The following is a 12,831-nucleotide window of genomic DNA, read 5'->3' on the forward strand; positions in this document are numbered from 1 at the left end:
TTTACTGCCTGACATCAGATAATTCAATCTGGCCTGCGTGCAGAGCATCTTGTGTTTATCATTAAAATTTCATCCCAGCGGTTACGATGCTTGTTTTCTGGGTCAGACCTCGAATCCCTTTTCATTTGAGACAGCGGTGTTTGTGGTTACCTCACTCCCAATCAATGTTGTATTCGCCAGCCTTTCTACAGTTACATGTCTCGAAGGATCTTCTTTATAGGGATGTTGTCCTTCCCCCCCTTCATATTCAATTCAAATGGAGTTTCTTCTTTAAGTCAGGGTTTACTTAAAGCAATTATACATCTGCTCGCTTGGCTTTTATAAATTACTACTGATGATTAGGTTCCACTGTACCTAATAACGTCGTATGTTTGGTTTCAGTACAGAATGCCTGCATTTCTTCACCTTCTGTTAATAAACAAATCTCCCTTTACTTTTTTTTTTAATTTTATTTTTTTAAGCATGTTCAGACAGTAAAATTGCTACTTTCTTTTCTTCTCGGCAGTGTTGACAGCTGCACTGATGGGCGTTTGTAGTCAGAGGTTAGGTTCCCCCTGCAGATACCGGTCTCGGAGCATGCATCTGGTACTTGTTTGTGCCGTGGTGTCGTTACGCAGTGGATCCTGTGGTGTCGTTACGCAGTGGATCCCGTGGTGCGACATGTCCCTAACGTGTTGTGAGGCTGTTTTGCTGTCGGACCGGCCCTGTGTGAAATGCCAAACGTGTGACTGTCGTTGAGACCGTGCGGTAAACTTGCCTTGTGTCGGTGGTCATCATCTTGCCTCACAACTCGCCCTGTAAAACCACACCAAGTGTGCTGTGAGTCAGGGTGATGTTTTATTGTGTGTTGTGTTAACGTTTTTATGCTTGTGGAAAAGGCACTGTGGTTTTGCTGCTGCTGTTCGTAGCTCTGAAAGCTTCCCAAGTAAAAATAAACAGAAGAGATTCGGAGTCAGACTACCCTTCCAAAGGCCTAGAAGTATAAAGGTATCTACTTTTTCTTTCTTCAGTTTTCTTTGACAGAAAAAACAGTGGTAGACTGCTAGTTAAGAGCTTGCATAAGTGGAAATTTAAGGTCATGCGTCTGCTGTGCCATGGGGACGGGTCCAGCAGATGCCACGTGGAGTCCTGCACCCCTTGCAGACTCGTCTGGGAATCAGCCCTCCGTTCTTCTCTTTACATTTTAACTTCCGAGGTTTCCTCCCTCCCCCAGTAAGTACTGTCTTCTTTCCTGGAGATTTTATTTTCTTGAGTTAGGGCTGGTGAGATTCGTAGGCTGTGAGTGCCTCCATAAATCTGCAGATTAATGCTTTCTCCCCTTTCAGGGTGGAGCGCACCTGGCGCAGGTGGTATTTCTCCGAGCGATGCTTGATAAAGGCAATGAGAAACAAAAGAGCTTTCTAAATACCCTGCACGGTAGAGGAATCATCTGTTTTAGAGATAGAGATACATTTTCATTCTTTCATACGGAGAAACTAAATGCACTGAAATAATTTTCACACAGTTGTCGTCGTTCTGAAGGAGTCTTACGGCAGCACTCTCGAACAATTTGGGCCTTTCAGTTTAAGTCATTATGAGCAATGTACAGACGTAAAAGTAGCTGCTACTATATGGGAGATTTCTTTGTTCTCTAAAATCACCTCCCACACTGCTTTCCTCTTGCTCAAAGGTGACCTGCAAATGACTTTTTTTAAAAAAATATGGGCTTGCCACTCTTTGTAATGATGTGTGAAACTCGCCCGAAAGGCTTGAAAACACTTTTCTGCACTTTTTAAAACTTCATGTCAACTCTCATCTAATTTGGGTTTTTGTGCTGAAGGGCTTGTGGGCTATTCTCAAGGTATTTATTATTAGCTCTTGCATCTTAATTCACTGTGCAGACCTGAGGAAACCAAAATATTAATTAGTAATGAAAATGAAGAAAAGTTAACAAACTGAACTCTTAAACAGCCTGAATCGACCCCTGCCTTATTTAATTGCTGTAATTTACTTGTATAATGGCACAGCTTTGATAGGTTTCTCCCTCCCCTCCCAGTGATTGAGAACCTGGATGTAAAACAAAGCAGTAAAGCAGAAGGTGAAAATACTTGCCTTTTTTCCTTCAACCTCCCCAGACCCTTTGTGTTCTCTTCGCACATTCTTGTCATTGTTAAGAAGTAATAAGTGTCAGACCTCCTTTTTTTTTTTTTTTATTTTTTTTTTAATTTCAAGTGAGTCACCTTTAGGAGGGTTGCAAACCGGATGACTTCATGAGTTCAGAGGGGTCGGATGACAAACTACAGGAGTTAGGTGAGGTTGTGACAAACACCTTGGCTTTGCTGTCGGCTTGTGAAAAAGAGCCTTTCAGGTGAAACCAATAGTAGCAGCTTGATACTGACTCCTTCTGAAAGCCGCTTTTCCAGCCTGCCTGACCATTAAGCTATTGGTTTACCTGCAGGTTTTGCTGGATGCAGGGGAAGGCGTTGCTGCAGGGAGATGTGCTGTGTGTATAGTGATGCCCGGTGTGCCGAAGTCACAGTAGTTATTTTTGAGCTTGTAAAGCCTAACTTTCTGCTGAGGCCGGACAAACCCGTCCTTCTTTTTAACCTCAAACTTCTTGAACGTTTCATTTTTACTGTTTTCACAACCTACCAGCCTCTGGGCTGTTGCCCTCAGTGCCTAGAGTTCAGGGGATACTTTTCCTCTCTGCTGTTTGCAGTGTGTTGCAGTTTGTGTTCCTTCCAATGTGTAAACATATCCATTTACGTCATCTTCCAATGGTGTCTTCTCGCCTGTATCTGGAGCCGTTGTTTTATTTGTTGCACTGTTTGTCCTTTATGAAATAATAGGGCTGATGGACCAGATCCTTCCCAAATTGCATCATAATTCCTCTTGATTTCTTTTGAAAAAATACTTTTTTTTTTTTTTCCCCCCCTCCTGCCATGGCATTGCCTTAGGCGATACTCACACTAATATGTTTCCTTGGTCAGAGCAGCTGGTTTAATTAATGGGCCTGGGCTGATGCAAGCCACTGGAACCTTGATCTAAATGATGGGAGATTCTTGGCCTTAAAAAAGAAATTACTAGAGAGAGTTTGGCTTTCTCTAACTTCTGCTTTTGTCAGTGTTCATTAAAATGTTTTGCCTACCATATAACCCTTTGGCTTGTTTCTGTTCCCTTGGTATGACATTTGCATGTGCTTAAAATTAATAAGAAGGTGAGGCACGCAGAAGTACTCAGGATGGCAAAATGTTAATTTTGTTACAGAGAACAATGATAAGCTGCAGAAGAACTGCACGCTATCTCCGGCAGCTTAACCCACTTTCCAGAGCTACGATTTCCTAAATGAGGCCTGAAGAACGAAGGTAGAAGCTTTCAGCAGCTCACTTTCTGTGAGCATCGTCCACAGATGGACGTGGGATGATGCATTGGAAAGTCGAGTTCCCAGCAGAAGAGTTTGGGAACCGATCACAGGGATGCTCAGAATGCATTTCCTACATGTTAGATCTTAAAGTGTTTCCAGATCGGTACAGATTAGTCACTTTTTTCATAGCTGCACTCCTTTAGGAAGCAACCCAAAATAATGTTTGGATGGAATTAGGGATATTACTTTCCTACTTCACATTCTTCTGTCAGTGCTAGGATTGCTTCAAACGCCAGTTTTGATTTACCCTCATCAGGGTGTTTTTTTTTGTATTTTATGGTGTAGCTTTCTGCCATGCTGTGTAATAGGAAGGATTTTTCTTTTTTCTGTTCCATTTATATTTAATTTTTTTGTCATTGTATTCTATTTATATTCCTTTCTGCCATATAAAGTAGTTCTTTACACCATCGTTGCTACTGGACTGTTGTTTCCTGATTATTTCCCTTAAGGAATCCCTTAGCCAAGCTACCTGTTGGTTATGTACGTAATGGCAAAATCGGTGTCTCTAAATAACTGTAAATGAGAATACAGGAAGGCTCGGGAGCTTCCACCTCTTTCATCCAGCTTTACTCTGTGAGGCATCCAACACTGCGGTAAATGGATCTAAGCTCTCCATTATCCCTCACTTAAGAGAAAAGTCGTGGGTCTTAACGTTGAGTATAAAGATGGTCATAGAATCCATTGAATTTCAGTAGTGTGGGTTGCCATTGAGGTATCTTCCAACTTGCAGTGTTGTTGATGAAGAAGAGGTTTTGAAATTGAACATTATGAATTACCACTGTTTTACTTGAGCCTTACGGAGAAGATGAAGCTTAGGAGCAATTGGAACCAGCGTTCAAAGGCGTTTGGGCTTGGGTTTGCATGTTTAATTGGACCTTATTCTTAAGCCTACTGAGGGGATCTCTGACTAGATACCTTAATTAGCCACATGAAGGACTGGTTAGTTGCTTTTGGTGGAATAAGGATGAAAGGTCTGAGATGCTTCTTGCAGCAAGACAATGCAAAATACTCATTATTATTTTACTTGCTTATCAACAGGCATCCATTTAAACAGAGCTATAGCTAGAGACTGTTACTTGAGCAAAATTCCTACTGACTTCAATAAAATGCATTGACATTGTAAGGACTTCATAATAAGATCTTTTGAGTATTAACAGATGGTCACTGACTGCCTGAAACAAAGTTGTTGGGGGTTTTTTTTTTTTTTTTGTTTTGTTGATCACCGCAGGTATCTGGAAACTGAACAGACTTTGCCTTCTGGAAATCAAACCTGACTGTGAAACAAAGGTTTTTCTTTCTCCTTCCTTTTTGATTTTTTTGCTACAAATTCTTTAGAGAAAAATAGGCAAAATGTAAACTGGTTTCTGAAGTGTCTTATCCAAAGTCTTTGGTGTTCAGACCAACGGAGCGTAGTAAGACTTGCCCTGGAGTGGTGTGCTTGAGGCAGCCTGCAAAATGGACTGAGCCCGGCGTCCTGTTTCAGCAGAAACCCAGCAACGCTCTGGTCGACCCGCTCGTTTGAAGTGAAATTCTGCAGTGCCAGCAGTGAGCAAGCCATGAAGGAAAGCAGTTTGTCTTTGCTGCTGCCATGGACTGAATGAGCAGAGTCTCGACTGTTTTGAAAATGTTCCTGTTAACAGTTTTTCTTTTGTGTATTTGTCAGTTTATATATTAGTTGCAGTTGTACTTTGCACAAACACTAATTAGACAGCCATCAACACTCAGGGCCAAAGGCTTACTAACAATGCAACTGTGATAGCAGTGTCTTAATTGGTTGAGTATAATTGTCATTAGGCAACGATAAAGACATCTGGGGCTCTGGAGAGAGATCAGCCTCCCCCTCCTCCTCTTCCCCAAATTTGTTCTGGCTATTGCTATCCAACACAGTTGAGCTTTTTCAGATGAGATTCTGTGTTTTTTGACCAGTTTCCTGATGTTTTTCTCCTTATGAAATCGTCTGCCTCTTCAGCACCACTTCATTAGAGCTGTGCCCAGCCTCCATCCCTGCTTCCTCCCACATGTGCTCTGCACTTCACCACCTGCTTCCCAGCCATCGTGGGACATCAGCAGCTTTTAACCCCCGGCTCCTTCTCCTTCCCTCTTCTGCTTTCACTCATGTGAGAGGGCACCAGGAAATTGTTCATCTCATTATGACATTACTGCCAATAAAAAGTAGTTGAAATGCTTTTAATTAGTGAGTAGGTATTTTTATTATACTATGTTTGTAGGTACCATGTGAATTTAATTTTTTTTTTCAGTTTCTCTATACCTTTCCTATTGTTCCTATTCCTAGGGACCTATTCCTATTTCCTGTTCCACCTATTGTTCCTCCATTTCAGCAAATTTTTTGTGTTATCTGTAAAGCTTAAGCTGAATTTGCTGACTAATTTTTACAGATGTAAAATATCTACCCAGAATTGGAGAACTGGCTTGTCAAGGAGAAGTATAGTTAGGAAAAAATACAGCTCTTGTCTTTCTCCTGCCGCTACTTCTGATGTGTATACGCTGAAATGTTCAGAAGAACGAGAGCAGAGTGAAATATAAGTCCCTCAAAGAAGCTGAGTTACTTGGGTGGAGAGTCTCTGTTGGCCACCAAGAGGAGGGTGGCTTTGTCTGGTGGATGGTGAGAGAAACACGTGGATCCAGAGCCGAAAGCCAGGCACCGCGTGGACCAAACACCTTGGGAGGCAGCAGGGCAGGGGTGTCTGGAGAGGAGGAACTTGGGGGGTGATAGCAACAGACTCTTTCTTGTTGCTCCCTGTTGTGTTCGGGAAGGCAAGACTTTGAACAGCCTTTCTAAATGAAGTAAATCACGTATGGTCTCTAAATTTTTGCTTTTTTTTGCTTTGAACTGGAAAACTCGGAATTTGTAAGTTTTGGGGTTGGGTTGGGTTTTCTTTGTGCAAGTGGCTTATATTGGATGTTGGAGTATTTACCCGCCACTGCAATAATCATCTCAATGAGGGGGAAAAAAGCAGCTGCTGAACGCTCTTGGTATTACAGCAAATAGAATTTATTTGTTGTTATATTAAACACTTGTTTTTCTTTCGCTCCAGCAGAAAGCTATGTGGGCTTCTCGTGGCCTTCTCGATAGAAAATTCAGTAACTGAATGAGGTTGGAGGACTGTGCCTGTTCTGGGGCAGAAGACTTAAATCTTGGGTTCTTTCATTCAGGAGCCGGTTATCCAAACAAATTTTCATGGCCAAGTATAAAGGCTGCCGTAGGAAATGAATAGAAATACTGAAATTATCTAGAAATAGGTTCTGTACAGTGCAGGGTGTTCGTCTCCTCAGCCATCTATATTGATATGGCAGATTTGCCAATTATCTGCAATAAAGCAGCCTTTTTATTTTTTTATAGCAAGGCAGTGCTTTAATAGTTTAAAAGCCTTTTGTTGTGGTTACAAATTGAAAGTGTTTTGCTCTTTACAACAGCATTAAAAGCAGGGAGTTGAACCATTAAATTTTTTAGTTCTGAATTGGCTTTGTCTGTGTTTGAAATTCTTCCAGTTCAGTTCTGGTACAGTCCCAGTGTATGCTGGAAATAGGCACGCGATGGTGATGGCCAACGGAGTGTGTTGTCAGCTGAGGAGACGGTTTATATTTCCCATTTCCCTGTGCTGGTTCCCTGCCCAAACCTGGACCTCCGCTTATGTTTCCAGCATGGTCTTGTAACATCTCTCCAAACCCTTTAGGTTTGCCGCGTGGCACCGAGATGCTGTCGTGCTGCTCTGGGAAGGATGCGGGTGGTGGTGCTGAGTGAGAAGTGGGGTAGGAGGGATATGGAAGGGATGGGGGCAAAGATGCCCTACTGCCCTACTCCCTCCTCTTCGCAATCAGCGTAAAGCACTTGTCCTATCTTGCGGTGCACTGGTGGGATTTCTGGACAGACATGAATGAAAGTAGGGTTTGGTAGGTGCTCGCAGGGTTGTCCAATGACAGAACTGGAATGAGCACTATGATCAGGATCCTCTTGTGGATTATTCTGTAGCATCTGTGTGAACCCACTAGAGCGTACCTGAGCTACAAGTAACCAGCTCTTGTGTTCCAACAGGGGTTGGTTTCCTTGCTAGGGGTGGGAGAACAGCACGGCTTCGTGGTTTGGAAGTGAAAGCTCTTCAGCATGTATCTGTCCATCGTTGGAGAGGAAGGGGACGAGGATGAGGAGACTGCAGGCTGGTCTGATGCAGAGCCTACCAAGCAGAGACAGTACAGGTCCCACCACAAACACATTGGAATTTGAGTCAAATTTATTTCCAACTAAGGGTCAGAAACGTTTGGTGGTTCTGTTCCAGTTTGAGCTTAGCCATAGAGGTGGTTTAGGCTCTTCTTCATGAATAAAGAATGGTTCAAACTAAATTTTGACTTGGTTGAATTCAACCAATGACTTGGTTAAAGCATTTACTGTGGTGTTGGATCTTTAATTCCAAGGCTGCGGTCCATGTTATTTTTTATGGATGGTAGCGTGTCTTGAGCCCTGGTTCTCTTGTATTGCGTGCTGTGTAGAAAACCCAGAAGCAGTGCACTTGGAGAATTAGACAGCCCTGTGGTTTTTCTCTGTTCCTGTCATCCTGTTTTCTCCGTCTATTACTCTTTCTTTTTACAGTCGTGGACTGGACTACGTGAGAGCGAGTATATATATGCACTAGGAGGAGATGCTGTTCTTCCTCGCTTATTTGGGGATGAAAGTGAATTTTCTGTCACTTAGTTCTGTCAGTTCTACCGGTATTTTATGTCTCCCTTGAAACTCACTTTTCAAGGTCGCTTAGTGACAAGAGAATTACGGCTTCCCGCTGGAGAATAAATAATGTGCTACTCTTTGCAGTCAGAAGTTTGAAAACGTGACCCCAGCCAACCCAGACATACAGGGAAACGAAGAGCAGCTCAAAATTAAAATGCTTCCCAAACTTATGTCTGTTTTGAATGGGGCTGCAACAGATCTGTACAGTTACCTGTCCCGTTGTGTTTTATCTCCAAATTTTAAAATGTATCCAAAATGAGCACTTTTCAGTTTCATAAACTGAAGATGTTTGTTGTGGACTGATCTGGACTGTTTGCTGAGTCCAATGTGAAATGTTTTGCTTTGGGGGAAGCTTCTTTCTCGATCTGTTCTTTTTAAATAGTGCTGCTGTAAATTGGAAAGTAAAGCAAGATTCCTGGAGGGATTTGGGGCTCATTGGCAGAAGGAGGAAAAGGAAGAAGTGCTGTTCCCACCCTATTCTCTCCCATTTTCTTCTGTTTTGCCGTGTAAAGCACTGCAGAGGAAGCCAGGTGACAAGGACATGGTTTTCCTTTCTTTCTGATTCAGTACAGAGAACTAATGTGCATCTCTTTCTGCTTGACAGGTCTCACCGCCCACTCAGGCACTTTAATTAGTTGTAGAAAGTGGAGCATTTTCACTCGGAGATGTTGGAAGTAATCGGCCCCGGAGTACCTGTAGCCCAGTTGCACAGTACTCCCCAGAGACCGGGGCAACCTGGGTCGAAGTCCAACATCTTCTGAACCTTTGTTAAGCACTTTCCTTTGCTGCCTTTGTAAATAATTATTTTCTTATTTTCCTCATAAACGTGGGACAGCCAGATTTCTAACCGTTAGACCTTTGAGGTTTATGACAACCATTCTTTTGAAATACCTTTCCCCTAAAAGTCGCGATATGACCACAAAGCTGCCAGAGTGGGAAGCATCCTTCATTTTCCAACAGAATCCAAGTCTTGGGTATGGATATCTGAGACTGCTTGACAGTGTTAATTGTCGCAGGTCTGTCAAAATGTATCTTAAATAATTATTGAACTGTTCCAAGTAACTATTGAACTGTGTTCTTTGACCAGTCGTAGAGGGAGCTTCTCCTCTACTTTGCCTGCAGTGTTTTTTCCTTCAATAGTGTGTTGTGTGCCCCAGCATAGATGGCACTGAACAGTTTCTGTGTCGCTTGCTGTGTTACAACCTTTGTTAATTCAGATGTATTCAGTATTATCTGAGATGTTTAGTTCTATTATTTTATTTTCTCATTGGCAAACTAGTTTGATGTTAAACTCTAGTTTTTCTGATGTTTCAGTGAGAGAGCCTTCTGCAAAGAAGGCAGCACTGCCTTAATTCTAAAGACAACACTTAATGGCATTAATTAATTGTGTTAAGTCTTCAGAGATGTAGGCAAATCTGATCTGTTGATGAGGCAGTAAGAAGCTTATTTCTGTACAGAGCAATAGGTGTATGTGTGTGAGCTCTGGTACGTATGTACATAAACGCTCTTGTTGAACAGTCTGTCTTTGGCACAACCACATGTTTTTAAAAACCGCAAGGAAACGCTTTGAAGTTTTGCCATGATGTAGTTTAGGCTTATTACTGATTACCTTTTTTCCCTTGAGCCCTTGCATTCTAGTTGTAAAGCTAATATCGATAGCTGGTAACCTGCGATAGCGCAGTCGTGTCGTTCCTGTAGCTCCAGTTTACCTGCTGTCTTAGTAGATTTGATGCTACAGCCAATAAATGGGAATAAAATAAGCAAAGTTGGTGGGCTTGTACACAGAGTTTGTGAACAGAAGGAGAATCACTCTAGGAGCCGTAAATGGTGTTAGGTTTTAAGACGCTTTTTGTTTCTTCCTGCCCTCTTCTGCAGCTACCTCTTTTCAGATGTTTTGGGATGAATAATAGCCTTCTTTTCCAGATATACATCAGGAGAAGTGAGGTTGTGGGACACTCGCACCTGGGACTACACAGCCCCCATCCTGGAACCAATGCACGGTCCTGGTGATGCTGGACCTCAGCCACATGTCTCCTTTGTGAGGATAAACAGCTCTCTGGCTGTAGCAGCTTACGAGGATGGTAAGTAACCACAAGTCTCCTCCCTATTTTAAAAAAAAAAAAAAAAAAAAGGCTTTACAAAAATGAAGCAGCTGTGCTCAGCTTTTTGTGTGTCTGTAATCCTGTATATACACACACATGCACACACTTGCTTTTATGCGCGAAAGTTGGCCAATAACCCTAAATGCATTAGGAGGCATTGGAACATAGCACCCATTAAAACTGATGTTTAATTCCTACTGGAACTGCTACACAAAGCTTGAGTGCCAGGCTGTAGTCCAGCCAAACTATCTTAAGCAAATAACTTGTTTTGCTATAAAAATATTAAATATTCTTCCACCAGCCTTCTCCTCTGTCCAAAACTCCCTTGGGGTGCTGTGAAGCTTTGTTATGGGAATACTGGTAAACTTGCATGTCTGATTAATCTGTGTCCTCTCTTGCTCTTGGCATCGTGTACAGATACACGTTTCCTTAACTGAAGCATTGGTTTGCAACGGTGGATTATTATGTACTTTGATATAGAGAAATAAAAACTGTGACCTAATATTTAATGAAACCCTAATAAAATCCTGGTTATATGCATTGTTTTAAATGTACTTAGATGTTTTATGTAATGGGAAACAAGAGCCAGAGACCAACCGTACATCTACTGGACGTGGGAACAGCAATTAAAAAAAGTCAGGTTTGGATAGCGCTAGCCGATTGGGATTGGGATCCTAAGCCGAGCTGCTCAGGCAGAACTCAGCTCCTATCATCTTTCTTTAAAATGTATGATTTGACACTTAAAAACCTCTCCTCGGGTATAAATAAAGAGCGTTTTTAAAGTTAGGGAGCTTTGTACACGTACCATCTTTGATCCTGGCATTTCTGCGTGTGAAAACACTTGAAGATGAGTAATCCAAACAAGAATTGTCTAATCCATGTATTTTATTTTAGAAATAAATTAAATCCTTTATATATGAAAACAACTGTTTTAAGGTGATCAACATCCTTAGCTGATTTTCTAGCGTGGATCATGCTAGTACGGTTTTCTGTGGCTAAAATTTGTCGATAGGCAATGTTTTCTGACAGCAGCAAGATGGTATTACAGAATACTTATTAATACTATTTACTTGAGTCATAGGAAATTATAACACGGTGATAGTTTTAAGTGTTGGCTTTTTGTCCAGCGTGCCAAACAATGACTAGCAGAGGGTCTTTGTTTGTTTTCTAGTCTCCCGTTGACTAATCTAATAATTTGTCTAGGGTTGGTTTTTTTTCTGTCATATTCCTTGTTGTCAGTCCTGTGTGTGCTGTGACTAAACTAGTTTGCATAAAGCTCGGCGTCTTTTATTCTTTTGGGTAGAAATTTTAATGGGCTCTGTGATATGGCAGTTACTCTGATTTGAGAAGCCCGGTCAGAATAGATTAGTTTGTATGTGAATAGGGAATTATAAAGACTGATTTTAGAAATGTTTACTAACTGGAATCTGAAAGTGTGTATTTACAGTTTTGTGGAGAGAATTATATTAAACTTGGGAAGGGAGAGGACGACTTTGAAGATAACGTGTTTGATTGTTCTTTGTTGTACTTTTCCAGCTCCCTTTTCTCTTTGTTTGTAAGTTTGACTAACACAGAGAAACCATCTGCTAGTGTTGGAGGTGGTGCTGTCAGGCAAAGAGTCTAGACTTCTCTGTCGAATCCCTGGCTAGCAGGCTCGTTCAGATAACATCAGTTTCTCCCAGTTCAACAGAGCTCACGCAGCGATGTCCTTGGCATCCGATCACAGGGAAGAGCTAACAGGCAGATCCTGCTCGCGCCGTGCCTGCCTTACAGCGCTGTTTTGCTGGGTCGGTAGTAGCAAACGCTTCCCAAGGCATACGAAATACAGCAAGGAGAAAGGTTTGTCTTACTGGGATGCCTGCATCCAAAGTGAATTGTAACTCCACGGTGCCACTGAAGAAAAATTGAATTGTGACTTCTGGTGAATGTTTCCGACAGTGTCAGCCTCTGAGAAACAAGCTGCAAGGAGAGGTAAATGAGAGAAAAAAATGTATGGAGAGAAAATGAAGTTCCCTCCGCCCATGCCAGTGCTCAGTGGGGGCACTGTATGTACACCTGGGGCAACGGGACTTGGCAACTTGATCCACAGTTGTGATTTTTGAATTCCAACCCACTGGCCTCATATTTCTTCTGCCTTGTTTCCTATTGTCAGCACTGGCAGTCCTCCAGTTTGATTTTACCACTAATTGTGTTGCACGTTACCGAACTGAAATGAATCAAATCAAAATGCTTTTCCTGGAGCATTAGATAAAGCAGGCGAGGGTTCTGGGTAATGAGCAGATGCTGCTAATGCAGGGACAGGAGAGGCCTTGCCAGGACTCCATCTGCTCCATGCTTGCCTTGCTTTGGCTGTGAGCCACAGCTTTGGGGAAACAGCAGTCTACTTTAGCCATCCCTCTCCCCCCCTCCATCCTCCGGAGTCTCATAGTTTGACTTGAAAACAATGTGCTGCAACAAGAGAACATACTTTTTTGGTGTTTTCTTTTTTTTTTTAAATGCTGTGCCTCATACTCGTGTAGGCATGGTGGGGAGATGCCGCACTGTGCCCATTCGTGGCTTTAAGACCCGTTGAGAAGAGTTAGTGG

General features: G+C 42.2%; 1 protein-coding gene across 4 annotated transcripts in view; it reads left to right on the forward strand.

Moving 5' to 3' along the window:
• The window catches only part of FBXW8 (F-box and WD repeat domain containing 8), a 53,139-nt gene that overhangs the window by 14,630 nt on the left and 25,678 nt on the right, over window positions 1-12,831 (forward strand). For all 4 annotated transcript variants that reach the window (XR_008469191.1, XM_054219846.1, XM_054219847.1 and 1 more), the window contains one exon: window positions 10,068-10,225. Coding sequence is in view for 3 of the 4 variants with exons in the window: in XM_054219846.1 (XP_054075821.1) it covers window positions 10,068-10,225 (158 nt within the window). In the remaining variant the exon portion in view is untranslated. The remainder of the gene's footprint in view (window positions 1-10,067; window positions 10,226-12,831) is intronic.

This window comes from Rissa tridactyla, chromosome 13 (assembly GCF_028500815.1).
Source record: "Rissa tridactyla isolate bRisTri1 chromosome 13, bRisTri1.patW.cur.20221130, whole genome shotgun sequence".
Taxonomy (NCBI): domain Eukaryota; kingdom Metazoa; phylum Chordata; class Aves; order Charadriiformes; family Laridae; genus Rissa; species Rissa tridactyla.